Source organism: Sebastes fasciatus, chromosome 10 (genome assembly GCF_043250625.1).
Source record: "Sebastes fasciatus isolate fSebFas1 chromosome 10, fSebFas1.pri, whole genome shotgun sequence".
NCBI lineage: Eukaryota > Metazoa > Chordata > Actinopteri > Perciformes > Sebastidae > Sebastes > Sebastes fasciatus.
In genome coordinates, this window is record NC_133804.1 from 13613856 (window position 1) to 13640466 (window position 26611).

A 26611-nucleotide genomic window follows, 5' to 3' on the forward strand; every position below is an offset into this window, starting at 1 on the left:
CCTACCAGCAGCTCTGTCAAAACCACTGTAGGTCCTGGCTGACCTGTGTAACATGAATCTAATGCAGTTGCTGCGTGTGTTCGCTCCCTCAGGTCTGGTGATTGGCTTTTCTATGACTCCACCTATCCTCGACAGCTCCAAAGACGACATAGTGATTCCAGTCCACGAGACACTCACCATTACATGCAGGTATGTGTGTGTGTGTGTGCTACTCTGGTTTGGGAGTGTGTACGTGCATGACTTGCTGTTTGTTAGTTCAGGCTTCTTATTTTTTTTCATCATAATGACCCGAGGAAAGTTTTTGATTCGTGTACTTTATTTGACAGGAGATATTTATTGTCACTTTATACTTCTAATCCACTACAATTCAGAGAGAAATATTATACTTTTCACTCCATTACAATTATTTGACAGATATGATTACTAATTTACAAAGACTTTGCATACACAAAATGTGATGGGCTTATAAAATATTGTGCATTGTTACACATTGGCATACACTGTTGTTCAAAAGTTTGTAATCACCTTTAGCCCCAAAAGAAGAAGAATTAAATGATTCAAACTTCCATTTAGTCGATGTCCCCACAGTGTTGCATGATAGGGGAAAATACTGTTGGAACATTTTTCCCCCCAAATATCCCTTCGGTTTTGAATTTGTTTTCCAGTCCAGAAAAGCATAAGTGACCCTCGATTCTTATTGAACCACAACGATTCAACTGGGTTCTAAATATTTTGGGAAGCCGTTTTTCTTTGGGCCCTCTGCAGCCTATTAGTTTAGTTTAGTTTATTAGTTTATTATATCGTGGACAATCCCAATTAATTGACTGTAGCAATAACAGTAAAAAGGGCAGCTTTAGCCAACATGGCTAATATCCAGCTGTAGTCCCCGGCCCAATGACAATAGGCACCCTAAAAAGAACAATACATTACATCACATTGATTAAAAGGAAAGAGTTAAGACAGAGAAGAAACAAGATAGATCAATAAAGATAAAAGAGAACAGTAAAACATCAGTACAATCATGCAGAGACAGCACATATAATCGAAACATACAATAAAACATCAGTACAATCACATTCAGGGATGCAGACAGAGTGATATTCAGTGGTTAGATTAAATAGATTCAAACTGTGATTAGTCAGTCCACAGTATGTTAAGCTGATTATTGTGAAGTTTTAAGAATAGCTTTGCTAAAACACGCCTGTTAATTCCAGCTTGTTATAGGCTGCATTATTGTGGACTTGACACTGAAACAGGAAACGGTTCCTATTTAAACCTGCACACATTTTGATGCTAAGCTTCGGGATTCTTTTACCAATGACTGGTGATTTCTTCTATTCATATTTAACAATTCCTCAGAGCAGAGGGATCTTTGTCTCTTTCTGTTCTTTCAGTTGTCAGTCTGGTTGAAACATTTTGTTCTCCATGTACAAAACATTACTTTTATTTTGCAAAACCTTCATACAAAATAACATCTATTTGTAAAGAAGGCTTTATACAACCTCAAAGCATGAAGGGCCATTCAGAAGTATAGAGTAGTGCTCTCTGACAGGAGACTCAAAACTTTTGAATGGTAGTGTATAAAATTCATTTTCATCCAAAAATGCCAAACATTTCATGGATCCAGCATCTCAAATGTGAGGATTTGCTGCTTTTTGTGTCTTGAATTGCAGTATAAAACAAAACGATTAGGTATTACAGTCCAAACTATTAATCGAGAAAATAATCAGCAGATGAATTGATAGTGAAAACAATCCTTAGTTACAGACCTATATGAAATAGCTTCAAATTAGAGCCACCTCAAAAAAATCTAATTATATTTATATATAAGCATAAAACTCACACGGGTCTTTTTTTCTGCATTTTTGATACTTCAAGTGCATTTCTTCAGTAATATTTTGGCACTTTTACTTAAATAACATGTTAAATGCTGGACTACTTGTAATGGAGTATGTTACGGGCTGATGTTACTATTTTACTTCGAATAGTTCCTCCACCACTGATACTGTTAAACAATTTCAGTCCAGTTACCACAGCATTTTGTATGCCTCGTGTTTCTCATGGAAACGAGTCAATGCAAATTGATTTTATTTATGAAGACCAAAATGTGTAAGTGCTTTAAAATGTGTACAGCATAAAACACCGTCTACCCTTAGAGCCTCATTTCACATAAGGAAAAACTCCATATGAAATATGCATATAAAAAAGGTCATGTCCTATAAGACACACAGAGAGAGAGAGATGTTTTTGTTCTAAAACACAGCCAACACTGATTTAAACCAAGTGAGATATGAATTCACCCATAATAGCTGCCCTTTATCCTTATGAGATCTCTGCTGCGCTGCCTGCTGCCAAGCTGTCACTCCATTAACCATTTTGTGCCTGCGGTACACACAAAAAAAAGATGTCTTTGGAAAGCTGATGATACCTTTGGACATTTTCCACTACAGGTCTGAAATAGTTGGTTGCATGTAAACCTCACACGGCCAGCACCACTGAGAATCTCCAGGGAGAGTTTCCTTTTGAGTTAGTTTTTATTCTTTACAATTTCCTAGAGTCTAGATAGATAGATGCTATTCACAAGAGATGGAAAATAACCCGCAGAATACTTTCATTGCCTTCTGTGCAGTTATTTCCTATCATCCCATTCTGGCACTGTCTGCAAATGTGGGCATTTGTAGTTGGTGGAGGCAGGTGGTGAAAGCACAGCTATCAGTTTTCAGACAGCCATTATGATTCCACTCAATCTCACTCATAAAGCCTCGGTGTTAACATATCTAGCCATAACTGAATTTATGTGACAAAGCACAACAGAGATGTGTGGATGCACGGAGACATTTACAGCAACACACACAAACACACACACACACAAACACACACACATGCAAACATGCAAACACTGGCATCCGCTCACATGCACACAAACACTTTTCAAATTTTACAGTTATTACGTGACTGATAGAAAGTGAATGACATAGATACCAAAATGTCTTAAAACAATGATCAAGTACCCATATGTACCTTGAATCCTTTTATTTCAAATTGATACTAACGTCAAATCTGTCCCATGTCCTGGCCTCCTCAGGGGACAGCACACTCTGGCCTGGGCCTGGCCTGATCAGACTCTGGTGGGACAGGAGCTAACCAACCGTCAGGCCCAGCTGACGACCACTGGGGCCCCCGGGCCCCCCGGGCAGAGGGTCGCCCTGGTCAGCGCGTGTCAGGGGCAGCCTGGGAGGCAGTACTGTAAGAGGCTGGTCCTGACCGGGGCGTGGGCCAAGGACACGGGCTATTATCGCTGCTATTACAAGGATGTCAAGGCTGTCATCATCGGCACCACGGCCGTCAGCGTTTATGTCTTCGTCAAGGGTGAGTCACAGTCCCACGAATCCACACATACACTGACGCAAGAAAATTGAAATTTAAAATCCTTGTCAGTTCTTTACAAAACCTCTTATTTCCAATCATTTTCTATTTATTTATTTATATATTTTCCATCATCTGTTTATTGTCTTCCATGCATGTACATTACCAGTAGTGAACTTGGTTACATCAGTTTCAGTTGCAGTTAGGTATTTAAGCTGTGGGGTAACATACAGCCACCTGAAATAGTAGAACAAAAGAACAGGGTAGACAGGGACATCTTTATCTTTATCTTTTATTCTTATCTCCATTCGCTGTGGCTGAAGCCCAGCTATTCTTCCTGGACTCCACTTAAATCACTTTGAACTCTTAGGCTACATTTCAGTACACAATCACATTACAATCTTTACCAACAATGACCACAACAACAAAAGCGACAGCAACAAAACACAACAATATTCAAGACACAACCCAACACACAACACAGGACCTAGGTTCAAGTTAATACTATTCACAGAGTATAGAGGTAAATATGATTCATTAGTGGTTGGACCATAGCATATTATATGTCAAAATACAAAACAGAGTAAGCAACAACTTCTTTTACCATAAATATTAACAGGACTTTGTATTTATCCAACATTAAACCTTTTATGATTTGATGTTAGCTTAATATCAGCAGACACAGAGAGCTGTTCAGCAAGGAGATGTTTTTTCAATAATATTTTAAATCGATTTTTGCTATTTTCTTGAATGATATACATGTTCACCATGTCACCATGGCTCTGTACACTACAGTACTTTTCAACATGTTAGTTTTCACCTCAGGAAGTGTAAATCTGCCTTCAGTGTTATGCCTGGTACTATAATCATGTTCATCAGAACTGAAGCATAATTGATTATATAATACCCAGGGTAATTTAGTCACCGATATATTTCTAGTGAAATTAAGCAACGAGGCAGTAAATCTGTCTTTTACTTTTCATCGCGATGGATGTTAGAAATAAAAAGGGGATATAATGCATCATAGAAAGAAAATAAATAAATAAAGAGATAAACGTTAGAAATAAAAGAAATAGAAAAAGATAATAATAATAATAATAATAATAATAATAATAATAATAATAATAATAATAATAATACAAGATAAATAAGTACAAAATTATAATGATAATAAAAATAATAATAATAGTAAAATAAATAAACGACAGCACAGTGGTACAGATTAGAGAGCCTATATGGCGGAATATTCACCCCCAGCCATATACTGGCCATTGGATAGTCACTGCGTATGTGCAGTAGGCTTTTCTCTTTAGAAATCCATGTCACATAGTAGCAAGTCTGCAGTTTGTGGGGCCATTTTGCTGCCTGACCTTCTGTTCTGTGTTTAAAGAGAGCATGTTTCATCTCCTGCCTGACCTGGTCTGCAGCTCTTTGGCTTGGCTGTGTGGAGCCTACTGAAACAGATCTCCTGTTTGAATGTGACTTCAATATCAAAGCAGCCGCTGCTCTATTAGAACTGGACGTTTTTTGACTTTGCCTCAGTAACACCCTGGAAGCCGAGGCGATTAATGTTTCAGAAATTAGAGATGCAAAGTGTTTGATAGAGGTAACAATTGGCAGCTCATTGCTTTTTCTAATTAGAGAAAAGATGTGTAGTTAATTTATTAAGACGGAAATATAGCAGCAGCTGTCCTATAATTCACCTTCTCATGAGACTTTTCATGCGTGTTTTATGTGTGAAATCTGATAAGACCTGCACAATAAAATTGGTTTTTGCTACCAATGTTTTCTCTCCCGGTTTCGCTGCGTCTCATATGATATTAGGATTCAGAGCCATCACTCTTCCTTTCTTTATTTTAAACCAACTTTAGACCCTTAAGGGTTGCCTCTTCACTTTTCCTCGCCTCGCTCCGTGTGCCGTGGGAGGAAAGTGGAAGGAGGAGGAGTGGATGGGGAGACTGGGAGAGACAGATGATTGTCATGTAAGGGAATCCTGCTGACCAGTCCACTCAAGTGAAACGCCTGTTTATCCCCTCTGACAAGGTGCCAAAACAGTTTCCACAGATCTAACCGGGGGGCTGATCAGGAGCAGATGAAATCGTAGCCATAAATTAGACCCAGCGTGTGGCAGGATGAGAAGAGACGCATGTGGATTGAGTTAGACAGCTCCTCCACACCCGTCTCTGCTGCACACTATCATCTAAACATCACTGTAGCGTGTATGAATGTACAGTGCCGCACACACTGGTGCCAGGGCCCATATCCCTGATGGTTTGCTTCTTGCCCCGGGCGCGACATCTTCTCTTACAAAAAACAATTGTACTCTAATACCTGCAGTGATTTATTGTTAAGAACTTAAACTGCGAGGAGTTGTGTATTATTTCTGCTACCTGTGTGTATTCAGACCACCGCTGGGCAGAAATATAAGATAGGATCTATTGTTTGGCCTTGCAGCTCATTGAAGTCATAGATTTGAGTGCTACAGAAAAAAGTATGAACATAATGAGAAGGCTTATCGTGAGAAAAAAGAAATAAGAAAAGATGCGAGCAGTATTCATACAACGTCTTTGTGCTGGCTGCTGTACAAAAGTCACTGCGTTTGCCTGGGAGATAAGCATTTTTATAATAGTGTGCATGCATGCTGAGGGAATATGAGGTTTTGTAGTGATAACAGCTGCAAAGTAAATTGGTGACGCGATTGCTGTGATGTCTCCCAAAGCCCTCCTGCAACAATAGCTTTGAGTCACTGACAATAAAAAAGGAAACATCAAGGTGTAAAGAAACACAGAAGAGATATGTTCCACTAAAGGACAGCTTGGGGGGAAATAGTAGCACTGTTTAGAGGACGAGTAAACCTCTCGGCTCTGTCTGTCTCTCTCTCTCTCTGACGTGTTATAGCAGTTATTAAAGCTATTTACTGCGTGGGGACAGACTGAGCTGTTGCATTACATGGTGATCATGATAAACTCCACATATGGCGTGTCTTTGGGAGTCGTTATCAGGCTGTTGGAGATGTGGCTGTCCGCTCACGAAGTTACCTCAGTAATAGCTGCCATTATCCCGGTTGGTATCAGGGTTACCCTTTAACAGCTCCCCTGTTTCCATCTGCACCCAGATCCCGAGCAGCCCTTCCTCAGGAGAGGCAGCTACAGCCCCGAAAATGACCTGGAGACCATTTTGATCACCCGCTTCTCCACCCACGTCACAGTGCCATGCCTGGTCACAGTGCCGGATCTGAACGTCACTCTCCACGCGGTTTGTACTCACCATAGATTTCTCACACTCTCATTCCTCTAATCGAAGCTGTCAGTGCTTTAATTTGTGATTCGAGCTTGAGCAATTATGTTTTTTTTTAACTTGTGTCATCTCAGTATCCAACGCCTCTGGAGGAGAGCGGGATGACGTGGGACAACAAGCGAGGCTGGTCCCTTCCCAGACACATCGTGGACACCGTGCCCATCATCGGATTTTTGTGCGTCGCCTCACTGGGAGGCAAAGAGTATCAATCCACCAACTACCTGATCCACATGACAGGTAAAAAAAACATTACATCTGTGTTAACTCCAAAGGTTTAAAGGGTTCAGTCTCCTCTTGTGCTCCAGCAAAAACACAGAGGATCACACAAACCTTAACTTCCGCAGCTACGAAAACATAACTGACCCAGTACAAATATTTAAATTAGATTTGAAGCTCTACGCTTGTTGAAAGGGAAATTAGCGAGGAAATCAAAGGTGGTGCTAGACTGCACTGATCTGCCATCATAATTCTGCATTGCAGCCAGTGAGCCAGTTATGCCTTAATGCTGACAATTTGAAGGATTTTACTTCATTATGTAATTTCCTCGAAAAAATACAACTCCCCTCTTTATGTGGGGATGTGTGCCATTATGCCAGCAGAATTAAAAGAAAAGAAAAAAGGAAGAGAAGGCATAATTAAATTGTAGGAAACTAAGATGAAGAGATTTCATGAGGTTCCCTCTCTGAACTCTGAGGGACCCGGAGGCTCTTTGCTATGTTGTGTGAGATCATTCACCTCTCACTTCAGAGGGCGAGAGGAAACTCATACCCACCGCTGCCGGGCCAAAAGTAACAGCAGCATCAGTCAGAGGAGAAACTGAGAGCGAGTCTTCACTCCCAACGCTTAATGGAGCGTTTAAACAACCAGGCAATCGCAGTCTGCTGCACGGACAGACATCACCGCCATACATGGTTTGTTTTACACCCCGTGTCATTTCCAGAGACTCAAGAGACGCCGGCCAGTGTCCAAAGCTTTCTTGCTTTTTCTGTCTTATCTTGAATTGAGGCTCCTCCGTGTTACACTTTAATTTCCTTCACTGATACATAGCCTGACACATGAATGAAAACAGTGCGAGCTTGTGACAGACAGCGTCTTTATAGTAGGATCCTCTGGTCCAAAGGGAAGTCATTTCCTCTGGTCCTGCGAGGAAGGAAAAACTGCTGACGATGTCACCGTGACCTCTCTCACTGTCTCCCCTCCCTCTGTCCCTCTTGTTTCTACCTCCCCCCTTTTTCTCTTTCCCGGACAGGAAGTCAGGTTTACGATGTCAAGCTGTTTCCTGAGGACCCGGTTGAGCTGATAGTGGGGGAGGCCCTCACCTTGAACTGCACAGCGTTGGTGGAGTTCGACGCGGGGGTGGACATTCAGTGGTCTTACCCTCGCAAACAGGTACGTAGTCAGCAACAGTTTGCCGCACGTTGAACGGCATCAGTGAATTAAAAACTGGAATTTCCTTTCTTTTCACCAGCCAAACAGTTTTGAGGACACTAAGGCCCATCGTGACCCCCAGTCTCACGCCACAGCGGCTGTCAGCATCCTGACCATCCACAGCGTCAATGTCACAGACACTGGCCCGTACAGCTGCAACGTCACCACCACGGACACAACACAAATCGTACAAACTCAGGTCATAGTTTATGGTAAGCACTAGCTCAGAACAGGGAAGTTTACTACTTGGCCCTCCTCTTGTTCAATAGATCAGTCTGTTAACCCAAAAATATCACATTAATCACAAGTATAATAACAAAACTAAATCCAGGTTAGCAGCTCTGTGAGGCTAAATTCTAACATCAACCTGCCAACATAATGATTAGCAAATGATGATTGCGCTAGAGGAAAAGATAAGGGATCACCAAAATGATTCATGAGGGGGAACATGAATGTCTGCTGCCAAAACATTTCACTTAAAATCATAAAAGTGAACCTCATGGTAACGTTAGCGCTAGAGGAGACCATGAATGTTTGTGAGATATTTCAGTCTGGACCAAAGTGATGGACCGACCGACCGACAGTTGTACCGCTAGCATGGCTAAAAACAAAGCATGCCTATGTAACTTGCAATTAACGGGATATTAGTAAATGCTACAATGCAGTGTAACAATAGTACAGTGTAACAGTAAACAGCTGACTCAGTAATGTCCTTCATAGAGAAATATCAATGTAGCTTTACTTTGCTGGCATTAGCTTACAGATTAGCCACGATAGAGTGGTGCAGGAATGAGTCCTAAAACCAGAAAATGAGTTTGCGTTTTAGCCCTTCCGGTGTCCCTCGTCTGGAAGTCAATGGGTTTCTTAATGGGATTTTAGTTATGCCTGAAATAATGTCTGTTGTTAACACAAGCTGAAGAGATTTTAGCCTATAGCGTATATAAAATACGTCAGTAAATATCCCACTCGGGAATTTTGAAGCCTTTAGCATCTTAAAAAAGGCAGATTAACAAGTAAGTGGCGAAATGAGACTACAAAATGTCTTCACGCCGACTCGTCCATCTTTACAGCCTCGTTCATGCGACCGTGGTGTAGTTCGTTTATAGCCTAACGTTAGCTTTTTACTTCTGGCGATTGCATTCACACTTCAAAAATCATAGAAGTGGTGTTCTCTTGTGACGATTATCTTGCTGAACAAAACGTGTAAGTATCATAAACGTGTGTTTGCCACAGAGCTCATTTTCTGCAACAATCCACAACCAAATGGAAAAATCCCATTGGCTTTTTGTTGAGGGAACCAGGGCGATGCTAACTTCCTGGTTGTACGTCATCCCTGCACCACTTTATAAGCTACTGGTCATATCAGGCCGAGAAAGGCTCCACTGGGAAAAATCTTTGAGGGTATTGAGCTGAGCAGGGGTGTTTTTATTGCTTATGAATTAAACTTAATAAGAATTAATCATTCATTTCTTGAAAATGATATAGTCTGGCTTTAAAGGAATACTCCACAAAAGAATATCAAATATTTAGCGCTGTATGCCTGAAGGGTGGCTCTGATACCCAGAGTCACAGCAAGAAAATGGGTTGAAATATCCATAGAAATTACTCAAACCACTTCCTGTGTATTTAGCAATTATTTGGCAAGGCAATAAAGTGAAGATACTGTATGGATAAACAGCGGAGGAGTGATTTGAGAAGTCTCTGTTGGCATTTCGACTCAAGTTTTGAGCCTACAGTGGGTGAGTGTTTGATACGCAGAAGAGCTGAGTTTTTTTTTAACTTTGAGACTGTAAATGAGTGAATTTCTCTTCTTCCAGAAAAGCCATTTATCAGCCTCAACTACAGAAATGGACCAGTGGTGGAGGTAACGGCTGGCCAGAAGTCGTTCAAATTACAAGTAAATGTGTCTGCCTTCCCCACGCCTGAAACACAATGGTAAGATGAGACTCTCTCGTGTATTCATTAAATTTAATGGGCAATTTTCAAAAGCATAATTAGGCCCCATACTGCTTAGGTTTACAGATTCATTTAGAGGCAACTCATCTGGAGGAGGGTTATCCTGTGCTTTGTGTCCAGGTATAAAGATGGAAAGCTGATAAACCAGCGCCCAGAGTTCAAGATAAAAAGGATGAGGATGCACCTTAACCACGTTCTGGAGATTAAGGATGTCTGTCAGGAGGATTCTGGGATCTACACGGTGCTGCTGAGGAACAGTGCCGCCGCGCTGGAGAGGAGGCTCAACATCACGCTTGTCGTCAACGGTAACTAGTCTGTTGGTCTGTGTACCCTCAGCGGAGATCACGACAGATGTTTTGTGTGGATGTGCAACAGTTAACATTCATGCTACAAAACTCTAGAGGTTTACTTGTTTTCCAAGTAAGGAACATAATATTTTATACTAAAAACGTGTAATATGAATCAGTGTGTGATTTGGGTATGTGGAAAAGATATTCTAAGAAATTTGGAATAAAAGCTGAAATGTTGCATCAATAAGCAAAAGATACACAAACGAGTGGTGATGGCAGATTGAATGACAGAGCTGTGAGGCCTGGAAATGCAAAGTAGTCAATGTAAACATACTTTTTTTTATTTTCAGACTTGTGTTTGATTCAAATTTGCACCACATTTTGATGTAATCGTACCAGTTGAAGTGGAAGTAAAGACTGAAATCACACAAATGCATTTGTGTTTTAAGTTTGTATGTTCTCTTCATTTTATCCCAACCAAGGTTTCCTCTCTGTTTTCTAGCAGTCTAGTTGTGTTCTAGTCATGTTTTTAGTTTCCTCCATAGACTGTATGTAAAGATGGACGACATGACAGCCCCCAAAAAGTGAAGCCAAAACATCTTGATCACCCCCTGGTGGCTGGCTGCAGTATAGGTCATAAACCCCGCCCCCTCCATGTTAGTGGATGGGACATGGGCCAAACTAAAAAGTCAAAGTACACCTCAAATAATTTTTTTCCAAAGATGGTTTCTGTCATTTTAGGTAATTCTTATAACACTTGTGTACACATATGTTCAAGTGTTTATTTTTCTGATATGTTTGGTTTTAATTAGTTATTTGATGCTATAAAAAGGGGGTGGGACATCATGATTTACAGCTGTGATTGACAGCTGCTCTGAGTGAAGTAGTCGCGCAGCCGGAGACTTGGGAATTGTAAGCGAGAGATGTAAATTTAACTTTCCATAACTGTCACAAGTCTGTGTACAGTAATAAAACATGTGTGTCAACTAGATCAGTGATTATGGATAGTTGTTGTGTCTTTAGGCAGCTACCGTGGTGCTAACGTAGCAGCTAGGTGGCTCACACTAACAAGCTGCGGCTGTGCTCGGCTCGTGATTGGCTCGGGTGGGTGTGTTGGCGGGACCTTGATACTGTGGCTCCAACTACTGCGCAGACTCTGGCTCCAAATAATGTCAAAATCTCCAGATGGCAGCTCCCATATCCGGGATATTTTGGCTTCACTTTTATGCAGTCGGAGGAAGTGGAGACTTGTCGTCCAATATATAGAGGCTACAGTCTATGGTTTTCTCCCATAGCTGTGTTTAAGGAATATGAGGGTAATTTTCACTGCAGGCAACTAGTTCATGGTGTTTCCTTGTTCTGCCCAATTTACAAACGCTGGGATAGGTTTGTGCCCCTCAATATTATGTCTGGTTGGATGGATGGATTGATTTGCTCTCCTCTTCCCCAGTTCCCCCACAGATCCATGAGAAAGAAGTGGCAGATCCGTCCAGTCCTTACCCCAGTGGCAGCAGCCAGACGCTAACATGCACCGCGTATGGTCTCCCCGCTCCCACCGTCAGCTGGCAGTGGCGAGCCTGGGGCCCGTGTGTCCTCAACAGCACCCGAAGCCGACTGTAAGAAAAACCACACACACTCACACACAGGACTGATATATTTTGTACACTCTGTGTAACCAGTGTGGGAGCAGATAAGGTTCGGTCATGCAACGCATGAAGCGTTACATGAAGACCAAATAAGAGGAAGAGGTCAGTGTGAAATTATCCGCTGGCTCTGAGTGAAGAAGAGAGGGAGGAGATGAAGGAGAACAAGGTGGCGGGGAAAGAAATGTAGAGGTGGATGAAAAGAGCAGATATAAAGAGGAAGGTTGAAGAGAAGCAAATAGAGGAAGGAGAGGACGAAAGGAAAGTGTGTCTGTTCAGTGTCCAACATGCTTCCTCCCCCACACGGTAATAATGTGGCTGTTACTCTGCGGCTGATCCGCCACGGTTCAGCTCTCACACAGCAGTCGCACTTTCTGACATACATGGGCAAACGCAGATACACACACAGGCTCACCTGCTCATTCACGTGTCAGAGAATCACATAAAGGTGTGTTTGAGCTCATCAGGGTGCTATATATATACACACAAACACGCTTAAATGCACACGTAAACACTGACACACACACACACACACACATATTATCAGGCATCGCTCTCGTTTTTTTCTCCCCTTCTCCATCTCCGCTAAATCCCACAACATGATATAATGGATTCTCTGGACAGCCATATACAGCAGATTTCCGTTATAAGCCCCGCTGTTGTGGCCGCTTCTGCTGAATATCTCTCCAATATTCACCTGCCTCCATCTTCCTCCAAGGCTTAGTTATTGCTGTTCTCTTGACCTTTCCATGTGGGTGTGCCCTTGACTGTATATAATCTATGGTGTACACTCAGAAACTCACTGCAGTGTTAGAGGCTCAACTTTGGCTCCAGATGTTCAGTTTATCATGTTCTGTCTCACGTTCAGCTCATGTGGCATTTCATGGGCGCCGACTGAGGCATGGCTGTGTTGACCTTTTACAGTAAGAATTGAATTTCCTTTTTCAGAAAAAAATAAATTCAGTTCACATGTAGAGTAGTCCACCTGCCTGCCGAAGTGTCCTTGAGCAATACACTGAATTCACCTCAGTTGTTTTGAGCAACATTATCTGAAAAACTTTTATTACTTTCAGAAATTACTTTCAGAAGAGTGGATTGTCTCGTATGATGAGGACGGTGTCTGTATTAGTCACATTATATGTTCACACGATCAAATTGTGGGGACTCCCATGTGGGTACAAGAAACAGGTCCTCGGGTGTCTTGTTTTTAGTTAAAGAGGATCTATTATGCTTTTGTGCTTTTCCCCTTTCCTTTAGTGAGTTATATAGTTTTTTGTGCATGTAAAAGGTCTGCAAAGTTACAAAGCCCAAAGTCCACACCAAAGGGAGTTACTCTCCCCCACAGAAACACTGCTCCTGAACTGCCGGAAACGCCTTGCTTGAAGTCCCGCCTTTTCTTCTGTAACGTGGTGATGTCACCAAGTAATGCATTTACATAATACCTGCCTACCGGCTAGTTTGGCACACAAACAAACAAAGCTAGTTAGAGCGGAGCTGGAGCAGATTCCGAAGAGTTTGGTTCTGTTGACCAATCACAACAGAGTGGGCCAGCTGACCAATCAGAGCAGACTTGGCGGGGGGGTAATCAGACGGAGTGTTTCAGACAGAGGGTGAAAAGAGATGCTGCAGCACAGCCAGTATGAGAAAAATAAAGCATTTTTTTTTACATTAAAGCATGTAAACATGTTCAAACCCTAAATATAAGTATGAACCTGAAAATTAGCATAATAGGTACCCTTTAATTCATACAACAAACCAAAGTGTAAAAAACACAGGTTGTGTTTATGTGCTGAACTATTTCTTGGCCGGGATTGGCGACTTCTGATCAACAATGCCATTCCTACAGCCACACCGTTAGCATGGCTAAAAAAATATCAGAGTCTGCACTAAAAAACCTGACATACTGTATGTAAAGGTAGCTGCGGCCCTGTTAGAGGTTATGGTGAAGTCTGCAGGAAATCGATGTAAATCAATGCAATGCGGTTGTACTGATTATCATGACCAGCAATTTGTGGTCAATAAAATATTCTGAGGGAATTAAAAGTGGTTTATTATTTAACAAATAATTGATTTTCTTTATAATAACAATATTTTTTATTTTTTTATGAAGTATGTATACTATGAAGAGAGTAAAATGAAATTGACCCTGATTACCTCCTGCTAATATTTGAGGCGGTGCCTTTAGGAGAAAATGCAAAACAGAATTCCATTTCATGTTTCATTAGTTCTGCTATGATATTCACACTATGGATCTTCATAATAGAAATTGATAGTGATACCATAGTTTTTTTCCATTAGTTGCCAGGACATTTAGCATAATTGCCTTGGCTTTGGGATGCGAGCTTATGTTCGGGTCTGAAATGCAACCCAGTGTGTGACCAAAAAAAAATCTCAGAAAACCTTGGGATGTCTGGTTTGATGTGCTTCTGAATTCTCCCCCACTGGCCGCTCTGTACTATGCATGTCAATGAGGGGAGATGTCATGAACGTGTCTGTGTTTCTATCCAGGGTCCGACGAGACAGGAAGGGCCGGAGTGACAGGAACGCAGACTGTCAGAACTGGCAGGACATTAACTCGGAAGACGCCATGAATGAAATCCAAGCTATTGAAACGTCGGTCGAAGTGGTGGATGGCCGACAAAAGGTTCATCACCGCTGTTTGATCTGATCCTTTGCAAAAGCCCACCTCCTCATGAATCACAATATTATAACATGACTACATTATAGATGATAGGATTAAAATTTCCATAATAAGGACGTAGCCCAGAAAAGAAGACATTTATGTAAGTGGACTTATCCGTGAATTGTGATGTTTTTCTGCAAGCGTCCCAAATTCTGAGCCCCATAACAAAATGTGTCAATCAGAAACCATTTCCACGGCAGAAATATTTAGAACAGTCTTCCTCTGCAGACTTCCTGTAAGGACTGCTTATAAACACATCCAGACATGCATGCGAGGGGCGCATGTGCACACACACATGCCTGTACTGTACATAAACCAAAATCATGAGAACTTACAGAAACACACATGCAAAAAAGTCCTGATGAGTTTTTCAGTCACGCCCAAGTGATTCAGGCCTGTCAGCGCAAGATCATGACTGCACTTCCTTTTAGAATATGTGTGTTTCCTTCAGATAAATTAAAGCAGCAGTGGGTAGAAATGGAGCAAATACGATTAAAAACGTTTTTTTCATTAAAACGGTCACTATATCCTGACAGTAGTGCATGAGACAGGTAATCTGAAAAAATCATGTGCCTCTGTGTCCTCCGGTGCTCCTAATGGCATCTGCAAGATTTCACAGACTGGAGGAAAACAACCAATCAGAGCTGATCTGGAGCTTGCCGTCTCTGAGCAGCTGTCAATCACTCGCAAACGTCAATCAAACGGTCAAACTAGGCAGCGCTGATCAAATATGAATCAATATTCTGTTACTGTAATGTCTATTTCTCGCATAAAATGTTTTCAGAAACATCTTGTAGTGTACTGTTTAGCTGTAAAATTAGAAAGTTTGTGACCCGGCAGCCATGTTGAGATCAGTTGAGGAAATACCAAGCACCTCCCACCAGCCGGAGCACACTTTCTCATTTTACAGCTAAACAGTACACTACAAGATGTTTCCGAAAACATTTGAGGCGAGAAATAGACATTACAGTAACAGAATATTGATTCGAATTTGAGCAGCGCTGCCTAGTTTGACAGTTTGATCGGAGTTTGCGAGTGATTGACAGCTGCCTCCGTTGAATAAACAACCAATAGGAACGCTCTCTCTCTCTGAAATGACCTGTGATTGGCCAAAGTCTCCCGTCACGGACTCAATTTTTTAAAGCCTGAAAACAGAGCCATGAGGAGGAGCAGAAGTCTCTCAGAACACTTGAATTACAATATGGTGAAAGGTTATTATGGAATTTTTGCCCAATGATGCCAAGAACTTTCTACCTACTGCAGGTTTAAAGCCTCATCCACCTTTTCTCACCTCACAGATAGTGAGCAGGCTTCAGATCGGCAACGCCAGCGTGTCCGTCATCTACAAGTGTTCTGCTGAAAACAAGGTCGGCAAAGAAGAGCGGCTGATCTACTTCTATGTAACCAGTAAGTACCAGGGTTAGATTTCACTTTGATAACATAAGAACACAGAATAATTAAAGGGTCTGTTTCGCCAAAATCCCTTCTGGTGGTATGTAGCCATGCAGATAATTGTGTCTGTCTCTGAAGTTCACCCCATTACAATGGTGATGAACAGCATTTGTGGCAGCATTGGAAAATTACATTTAGAAAATTCAGCAGCATTATTTTCTACATGGATGGATTATTGAATGTGGCACAAGCCCAGGGGGCATCATGGGATTTTAGTAAGTAAATGTTATTTTTTTGTAATTTGTGTAAACCAACCCTTTAAAGGTCCCATATTATAAAAAAGTGAGATTTTCATGTTTTTTTTTATTATAAAGCAGGCTTAAGTCCTATATAAATACTGTAAAAGTATCGAAACACTCAATCCACAGGGAAATACACAAGGCCTGTATTCAGAAACTCTGCACTTGAAACAAGCTGTCAGGATTTCTGCCTATTCGTGATGTCACAAATATACAATATTTAGACCCGTGACACAATTTTAAACGTAAAGATTCTAAATGTGTCCCAGTTTATTCCTGGTTGCAGTGTATGTGAATGTCATCAGCTGACAGGAAGTACACATGGACCCAAGCTGTTGCCTAGCAACGCAATTCTGTTGCAATTCTGTTGCAATTCTGTTGCAATTCTGTCAAAATGCGCAAAAACGGAGCGTTTCAGACAGAGGGTAAATACAGGTATATTCAGGCAGACAGTATGAGGAAAATAAAGTTTTTTTTGAGCATTACAGCATGTAAACATGTTCTAGTAGAAACACAAAATACAAGTATGAACCTGAAAATGAGCACGATATGGGATCTTTAAGTAATATTTTTCATTAATGTCCAGTGTGCAAGCTCTGTCTTGTTAGGTTATCTAACCACCCCACCTGCCCTCCTCTGTATCATTAAAGCCATCCCCGAGGGGTTCAGCGTGGACGTTCAGCCCTCGGAGAATCCCTTGGAGCAGGACAGAGTGTCCCTGTGCTGCAGCGCTGACAATTACACCTACGAGCAGCTGCAGTGGTACCGCCTCGACCCCCGGGCCCTGCAGGACCAGCAGGGCAAGCCCCAGGAGCTGGACTGCAGGAGCGTGCACCTCTACGCGCACGCCCTCGACGGCCAGCTCTCCTTCCAGGACCACACCAACAGCTGGGTCCTGGACTTCACCCTCCCATCCGTACGGCTGCAGGATCAGGGTGATTACATGTGCGAGGCTCTGAGCAGGCGCAGCGGGGAGAAACAGTGCCTGTTCAGATACATCTCTGTGAAAGGTGAGAGATGAAAAGAGATGAAAGCTCCAGACACAGACACATTGCCTCGGCGTGGAGAGTAGTCTCTCTCAATCACAGCTAATTATAGAGAAAAAGCTGAACCCCTGGCGGTCGTAACACACACGCAGGTCACAGTGGAGCTAGTGCTGAGATGCTGGAGGCTTTAAAATACTCACAAAAGCCCACGCAGCTCAATACCCACATCCACAGTTAATGGAGAGAGAGTAGCTGGTGTTTTGCACAGCATCGACAGTGACAGAAAACAGAGCTGAGATGCTGCGGGGTTGAAATGCACAAACAAATCCCTGCTTCATTCATGTTGTTTGCTGTAACCTTACATCAGTGCTCGGGGGATAGATGTACAATTTAATGGGATTTTCTTTTACCCTTTTTTTTCAATCCTGTGAAACCTTTCGGTGAATATCATGTACATTTATGGTCCTTGGGTTTACACTGTTCACATCAGTCTTTTGTTGATTTCCTTTTCCCTCTCCTGCTCTCTCTCCCCTTTTGGCCTCTCTTTCTCTCTCTCTCTTTAGCCCCGGAGGCACCTCGATACAAGCTCAGCCTCACCAACCAGACAGTGAATGTGACTGAGTCTCTGCGGATGGAGTGCGACGTGGAGGGCAGACCTCTACCCCGCCTCTCCTGGTTCAAAGACAACCAGCCTCTCCACCAAATGTCAGGTACACCTACATGGGTGATGCACACGTTTACACAACAGTGCAGCCGCCCACCTGCCAACCCTCACATGCATGCACACACTCTCACCCAGTTACTCATAAAGTTTGCCCCTCTGGATCTTAATTTAGCAGGACTCCTATCTCAGGGGTATTACATTCCTGCTTCACAAAACAATAAGCTTTGTTAATATTTACCCAGAGAGCGACAACTCCTGCCAGATGTTTTTTTGTTGCACTTTCCGTCATGATAAATGGCAATACAGCTATTAAAAGCCAACAGTGGCGCACACAAACATACACAACCACCCACCAGCCCACCCACACACTCGTACTGTTGAACAAATGTGTCAAACAGAACCAGCGACAAGAATACTTGCGGATACGGATGTGTTTGCTGCACATATGCACACCCACACACACGCATAAAACCCTGCAAGGCCGATAGATACGGCTCATTAGCTTTCTCAGCGTGGATCTCTTCTTAACATCTGAAGGGGATGAGGAGAGGAGGAGGGGGTGGTCAATGTGGGTCTGAGTGACAGCTGATGCTCTGGGTTCAGTCCGAGGGGCTGCTGGGACATGTGGCTCGCCTCTCAGGGCGACGGGAATATAAATGAACACTATAGATTGGAGTCTAAAGGTGTGACAAGAATTCCAGAAATGTTGTTGAAAACGTTGCCTGATTTACGATGTGAGAGGTTAAGTTTGTGTGTGTGTGTGTCACTGTTCAGGGATCCAGCTGCAGGACTCGAACCGCACGCTGAGTATCCAGCGGGTTACAGAGGAGGACGCCGGCCTTTACACTTGCACCGCCTGCAACCGGCGTGGTTGTGTCCACTCCTCAGCCGCCGTACGGGTCATCGGTGAGACAGCCACACACACAGAACAGACCGTTGCATACAACCCCAAAGACACCTGAATCCACTCACCGCTGACAGGCTTTTTTCGAGTGCCCTCAGGCGTGAAATCACAGTTGCCCTGGAGCTCACATCAAAAAGTACATGTCAGGATTTTAGCCATTCACCTCTCACACTTTACACTGCAGCTGTAGTTTTTGTGCTTTTGTTGTGTACAGCTCTCCACAGTCAAAATCAATGTCATTGACTGCAGGGACATTTCATATTCATATTGAGTGCATAAGTTAATGGGTTCGCTGGAAGTGTTCTCATAATGAATGGCTGAATTGATTAAACCACTGTTTAGCACATTGATGTAACCTAAAGGGTTCAATGTAAGGAGCGTGCAAGAAGGATCAATAGTTTGTAATCTAGCACCCCCTACAGCTGGTAAAGAGTAATGTAATCAAAGATATATTTTAATAAAGAGAATAAAGTGGTTTCAGATAAAACATCTATTATTTCTTTATTTCTATCCAGGTTCAAGTGACAAGGCCAACGTGGAGATTGTTATCCTCATCGGGACCGGAGTCATCGCCGTTTTCTTCTGGGCCTTGCTCATCCTCATCTTCTGCAATGCGAAGCGGGTCAGAGGGCGCCACTTTTCACCGTGTGTTTGTGTCTGTGAGAGAGACTGACAGACTGTGACGGAGACACTTTAACCTCTGACTCACAACGTGTCTGTCTGCGTTAGAGCACAACCTGTTTGATCTTTGAGAGAGTCTGCAGTCTACCCGCTGGGAGAGATACTCATATCTGCTGCGAGCGAGTCCAATTAGGCGATGAGCGTCTGTAATGAGGCCCAAATTGCCTCTTATTTTTCCTCACTTGGTCACTTATTGGATCGTCTCACACAGTTGCTCCGCAGTGAAATTCACAGTGTGGTGCTGTCATTAACAAATTAATTAAGAGATGAGGCTTGTTATGCAGAGATGGCTCTCTTTCTCTCCTCTCTCTAACAGTAGCTCTAGCTTTTTGTCTCTTGCCCCCTTGTTCACTTGTGCCCTGGGCGACGTCTTAAAATGGGCCAAAATCAACAACAACAACAAAAACAACATTTATTTAAAAGATAAGAATATGGAGACCTGGGGTGACCTGGCATTCTGAAGAAAACTGTTATATCTGAGAGGCAAAAATATACAGTACCCCAAAGATGAATATACAGCCAGTAACCTACTAAATATTAGCAGAATGTTAATATCTTTAATATTAATATAAATATACTGAACTTCATATATTAAAGGGATACTTCAGGTGCTTTGAAGTGGGGTTATATGAGGTACTTATCCATGTATTACAGTCAGTGTCAGTGTATTACCTACAGTAGATGACGGTCGAGACACTCCCAGTTTGGAGAAGCAGACAGGAGCTACCGCACGGAAGCAAAGCAATGTACTGCTGTGGACGGGGCCGGCAGCAAAACGTATAACGTTTAGCCACCTAAAAGAAAGGCCCGCCTAAAACAATCAATATCAGTTTGAGTGCACGCTATATTTAGAATAATTTCACCGCTTCACCTTGCCGTGAGACAGACGGGGAACTTAAGCCGTTGTATCCATCTATGCTCTCGTCAAACTCACCAGACTCCATTGAAAAAACTGTATTTTTTCCTCGCGGAACACAAGGTTTGCTGGTCTACCGCTGCCTCGAGCGGTTAGTTTGTTCATGCTATTGTGTGACTTTGGTGAATCCGAACTAACCAAAGTCACACAACTTGTTCTGCAACGTAAAATTTACTGGGGGGGTTCAATAGCGTCTGGTTGCTTTAGATAATGGCTTCAGTCCCCGTCGGAAACATAAATAGCGGTCTCATGGTAAGATTTTCTGGTGAAAATATTCTAAATATAGCGTACACTTAAACTGATATTGATTTTTTAGGTGGGCCTTTCTTTTAGGTGGCTAAAATACGTTTTGCTGCCGGCTCCGTCCACAGCAGTACATTGCTTTGCTTCCATACAGTGACTCCTGTCTCCTTCGCCAAACTTGGGGCGTGCCGACCGTCTACTGTAGGTAATACACTGACTATGGATAAGTACCTCATACAACCCCACTTCAAAACACCCAAACTATCCCTTTAATATACAGCATCCCGAATTTTAAGAGCATATGGTGACAGAACAGGAAGTTATTTTTTTAAATAATTAGCCCCGGAGACCTATTTACTATACTAGTGTCTCTTGACTGGATGTTTGTTATTTACTTAATATAAAAGGTTGCATTAGTCATGCATAACAATGCCACTACTTTTAATACTATGAAAAAAAAAAAAAACACATTTACAAACCATTTATAAACCTTAAACCGAGAACTCCCTTTTAATGATCTCCCATTACATAATTAGATTATCAAGAGGAAATGGTGGTTGGAAATTTGCCCTTTGAATAATCTCACTGTATGGCACGGAGAGTCGGTTACCAATAGATCTCATTGTGTATGAAGATTTGAATAGTTAATGATGGTAAACGCTGTGCAATCTGTGAAATCCGTAAATTTATGACTGTACATGAAAGGAGAAAGCAGATATAATGCACATAATCCTGCTGCTGGTGCCTACAGGTGTTTAACTACACAGTGTCATCATTATACTTATATTATAACGCCCACGCCAGCAGCTGGCCCTGAAAGACATCCAAGAGTGAAATGGTTACGCTTTTCATTTGTAAATGGATGAAAACTTTTCAGGAAATATGAAAATCAATTTAGCTTCCAGCTTAAAATCAGGTTGTATCATCCTAAGTATGATAGAAATGTTCCTACGTCTTACAAGAGTGAAGAGAAAACATCACAGCTGCCAGAACTACATGTTCAACACATACTAGAGTCATCGTTGTTGACATGAGCTCTCTGTCTCTCTGAACTCCAGGTTAACCCGGCAGACATAAAGACGGGCTATCTGTCAATCATCATGGACCCTGGGGAGGTGCCTCTGGATGAGCAGTGTGAATACCTGCCCTACGACTCCTCGCAGTGGGAGATCTCCAGAGACAGACTCCGACTGGGTGAGCGGTGGTGAAGGGCGGAAGAGAAGGATGGATGGACGTTTGGATAAACGAGTGAACGGGAGTGAGGGGGTTGAGAGTGAATAGATGGATGAAACTGAATTAGTTTTCCATTTCCAGAATCCTTAATGGCATGAGTTTGGACCGCAGCCAGCCGGGCAAAACTGCTGCCAAGTAAAGTGCTAATGTTAAATATGTGCTCATTCCCAGCACGGCTTTTTAAAAACGCCCCGAGGAAAAGCATCTGTTCCACGACGGCTCCCAACTCATGGGAACACGTTGTTTCCAAATGCTGCAATTGAGATTTTAATTCCCCCACCCCTCTCTCGTCTATATGGTTGCCAGATGCATTTACATTTTGCCACTGCTCCCGATCACGGCTGTTTGTGTATTCCATTGAGACTCAAACCAAGTCTGCATAGATCAATGAGCATGAATATTCTGTGGTTTTTTTTCCTGTTCTCTCTCCTGACACAGGAAAGGTTTTGGGCCACGGCGCATTTGGAAAAGTAATCGAAGCATCAATCTGCGGCATCAGCAAGAGCAACAGTTTGGACACAGTGGCTGTCAAGATGCTGAAGGGTGAGATCTGTCTTTGTGTGTGAGTAAGGAGCCGCTGATGCACAAAGTTAGCTAAGCGGCTCTGATATATGTAAAATATGACCTGGTAGATAAACAATGCAAACATAAACAATAAGATTTATATGCATAATGTTTCAGATGGATCCACAGCCAGTGAGCACAAGGCCTTGATGTCAGAGTTAAAGATACTGATTCACATTGGTAACCATCTGAATGTAGTGAACCTGTTGGGAGCCTGCACCAAACCAAATGGTGAGTACAGATTTGTATGTATTATATTTCATATGTGTGTGTTTAACGTCATATACTGTATGTTAACATAGATGTAACTGTGACACCTCATGAAAAATGATTAACCCATTTGTGTCTGCAACTGAAATTTTGAATTTCCTGTGGTGGAAGTGTTCTCTGGGCTCGCCTAAAAAGAATCGGTCAATGACTTTGGCTGAAAAGTGAGTTTTTCTTATCATACTATATCTAGTCTTTGGCCACATGGGACAACTGTTTTTGTAATAGACTCCATTATATTTTAGTAGTCCCATGTGCCCAAATACTAGATATAGTATGATAAGAAAATGGCTGTATCTCAGAAAGTACAAGTAACACAATCAAGTATCTGGTATCTATGGACTCATAACAAGTTGAATATCAAATATATGCACACATATGCGGTGTAAAAGAAATTATATGAAAAAGATTTGATAAACACAATGTTGGTGATTTTCCTCATTTTTCAAAAATCCTGACTTTGACTATTAATAAAAGTGTAATTTTTCCTGTGAGCTAAACATTTCAAAGTTGCACTGTTAGATACTTGCCCAAAGTATGTCCGTACCATATTTCAAGACTTTAGACCAATCAGAGCAAATGTTGTGACTTTTTTCCATATTATACTAAATACAGTCTTTGGGCACAAATGGGTTAATGTGTTGTTTATGTTAATCCTGTCCCTGTTAGTTAGTTTTAACGTCTGATCATTGCTCTTCTTTGTCTGTTTTAAAAGATATGTTGTCATGATTTTTTAGACGGTTTCCTTTGGCATATTTAATTGAAATTCAGGTAGAAAATTTGTGTTTTTTTAAACATACACCTGCAATTTGGGTACAGATGACTTCTTTTTACCTCTGCTGTTTGTCCTGTTGAGTGAAATCCTTTTTCTATGGGTGTTTACATTATTTTGTCCACCCCCTGCAACCATTTTTTTTTTAGAGCAAACCAACTGGGAAAGTCAAACAGTCGCCTCTGTTTTTCTTTGACACCACTAATTTTATGCTCTATGACCTATAGAGCACATATTTTTGAGGGGCGCACATCTGGATCAGTTTAACCCTGTTTACCCTGATACACAAAAACAGCAGTTTAACCCCGCAGCTAATCTCAGCCAGGAAACGCTTACAGAATGCCAGCTCTCGCTATTTTAATAATTTAATAATTTTAATAAGGTGTGAAAAAACAAGAGACAGAGATGATTATAATGAGTTTTATCAAGTAGAAATACAATTTAAAGTGTGTTGCAATATAGGTAGCTTTTTTCCTACAGTACTCTCATGATAAAAGCTGACAGTTGAAGTGTTTGTATCAACAGGTCCACTGATGGTGATAGTGGAATACTGCAAGTACGGGAATCTGTCCAACTTCCTACGAGCCAAGAGAGAGTTCTTCCTCCCGTACAGGGTATCCAAAACACTACAGACACTGAAGCACTGTCTGCTGTTTTCCATTTGTTTGTTCTGCTGCGATAATGTGACTGCAGAGAGAATCTTCTTTGCTTTGTTTCCTTTATTGAACAGCATTTTCTAACTCTTTTTTTTTGGTATTGATTTTGGAGATGACACATTGAATTGTTTCCTCAAACAGGATCGCTCTCCTAAAACTCAGAGCCAGGTGAGACGGATGATTGAGGCGGGTCAAATGGACCAAAGAGCTCGCCACCCTCCTTCTCCACCCTCCTCCCCGCTCACCAGTCCTCAGAGTCCGTCGCCCAACACGCCCAATGAGACTCCTGCTGTGGAGAAAAGTAAGTAATTCACAAGATCAGATTATTTAAATCGTTGTTTCGTTACAGTGGTAGTTTAATTTCTCCTTCTTTTTCTCTCCGTTCCCCTCATCTTTCTCTCTCCAGTGGAGGACTTGTGGAAAACTCCTCTAACGATAGAAGATCTAATCTGCTACAGCTTCCAGGTGGCACGTGGGATGGAGTTCCTGGCCTCCAGAAAGGTTAGCTGTCAGCATTACAAAGAGCATTAGTGAGCAAGCTGTGGTGAATTGTCACCACAGATTGGTGTCAGAGGCAGTAGGTTATAGCCTGGATCATTCAGCTTTTCAGTTTTGTGCTTGTTAATTAACCACGTGACAATAAACTAGAGCTAGATCCCATACTGCATACTAATGCTAAACAGGTTTTGAGTAGGGAGTGTGTTGACACAGGAGATTAGATAATTAAGTTAAATATATTCCATAATAAATCCAATTGATTTGTTTTCATGTGCTGTTGAAGGACACTACCAACCCATAATGCAATGCACCAACGAAATTAAGAAGCTCCTCACAGCTGTAAAGCATTAAAACAAATTGTGGATGTTTAATTAGGAAACAAAAATGCAACTTTGGAAAAACATGTTGCTTCCTCTTTGGTGTTTAATTGGCAGTGGCCTCTGCCAAATTAATTAAATGCATTCATTTCTGATAGTCTACAAGAAATTAATGCACTTTAACATCTTGGACTCGCTACAAAAACAGCATACCATGAAAATGTGTATATACAGATTGAATCAGATTAGAAAAAAGATTTAAAAAATATAATCCTGTAATAAAAAATAGCGGATTCAATTATATTTAAAATGTAATGAAATGAAACTAAATGAAATCAAGTAAAAAATAATAATAATATAATAATTAAATTGACTCATAAATTGAATTAAATTAAATACAAATTTTGATTAAATCTAACTTCAAAATTAAGTTAATTGGATTAAATTAAATTTAAATAAATAATTATACCAAACATTTAATTAAATAAAAATATAGAAAATGACTAACTTATTTCATTTGGTGATTATTTAATGTACAGGTAATGTACTTTCAAACAAATGTAGATCTAAAGAGGGCATATTTGGTTTGATTTTTGCTTTTCACAGACAGCTGAGATTTTTTAAGTTCATCAGCACTTTAAAACACTGTATCCAAATAGTGAAGAGTTGCACAAACTGTGGTTTCGAGTTGTTGTTGAGCTGATCTCTCATATGAATCCGCTGGTAATCGGGTGAATAATGACATTAAAATGGTGACAACGAAAGCGGCTATAATTTATAATGAATATCAACAATCTGAGCGGATGACTCACAGTCGTGACCCCGTAGGCACATTTACTCGACAGCTTTGTGAATGATGTCGATCTCCTGCACTGCTTCCACAGAGCTCAGTCTGGTCGAGACATAGTCCAGTCCCAGTTACAAACTGGCACAGAGACGAACACAAACACACACACCTACACACACACACACACCTACACACCAAGATTTTAAGGGAACAGATTATTAAAATAACCAAATTGCTATTTACTTACTCCAAATCATATCTGTAATTCACCCATCAGAGCACACAAGGTTGAAACAATGCATGCACATATAATTGCACACACACACACACACACACCTGTCCGCAGCGTTATGATGTATGTGTGGTTGTGTGTGTACCCACAGTGTATCCACAGAGACCTGGCAGCCCGGAACATTCTCCTGTCAGAGAGCAACATCGTGAAGATCTGTGACTTCGGCCTGGCCAGAGACATATACAAAGACCCCGACTACGTCAGGAAAGGCAATGTAGGACATCCTCCTCACACTCACTATTTCCACGTTTATTATCAGTCTGTGGGGAAACATTAAACTCACAATGTTCTCTCAGGCTCGCCTGCCTCTAAAGTGGATGGCTCCAGAGAGCATCTTTGACAAAGTGTACACCAGCCAGAGTGACGTGTGGTCTTTTGGAGTTCTCCTCTGGGAAATCTTCTCACTGGGTAAACACACTCATTTCATCATTTGTATAAAAAAATCAAAGGGTTTTGAATATGATCTCCTCCACAAGT

At 41.7% G+C, this 26611-nt stretch overlaps 1 protein-coding gene across 1 annotated transcript in view; it reads left to right on the forward strand.

Annotated features, from left to right (window-relative positions):
- flt4 (fms related receptor tyrosine kinase 4) overlaps positions 1-26611 on the forward strand; it is a 51465-nt gene that overhangs the window by 17160 nt on the left and 7694 nt on the right. Inside the window, exons 2-24 of the mRNA XM_074648306.1 lie at positions 93-189; positions 3086-3369; positions 6482-6621; positions 6738-6900; positions 7913-8052; positions 8132-8303; positions 9909-10026; positions 10168-10352; positions 11788-11953; positions 14489-14624; positions 15962-16070; positions 17005-17364; positions 17904-18050; positions 18779-18910; positions 19424-19530; positions 21807-21942; positions 22420-22524; positions 22663-22776; positions 24110-24198; positions 24382-24541; positions 24647-24741; positions 26226-26348; positions 26431-26542. Coding sequence (XP_074504407.1) covers positions 93-189; positions 3086-3369; positions 6482-6621; positions 6738-6900; positions 7913-8052; positions 8132-8303; positions 9909-10026; positions 10168-10352; positions 11788-11953; positions 14489-14624; positions 15962-16070; positions 17005-17364; positions 17904-18050; positions 18779-18910; positions 19424-19530; positions 21807-21942; positions 22420-22524; positions 22663-22776; positions 24110-24198; positions 24382-24541; positions 24647-24741; positions 26226-26348; positions 26431-26542 — 3390 coding nt within the window. The remainder of the gene's footprint in view (positions 1-92; positions 190-3085; positions 3370-6481; positions 6622-6737; positions 6901-7912; positions 8053-8131; positions 8304-9908; positions 10027-10167; positions 10353-11787; positions 11954-14488; positions 14625-15961; positions 16071-17004; positions 17365-17903; positions 18051-18778; positions 18911-19423; positions 19531-21806; positions 21943-22419; positions 22525-22662; positions 22777-24109; positions 24199-24381; positions 24542-24646; positions 24742-26225; positions 26349-26430; positions 26543-26611) is intronic.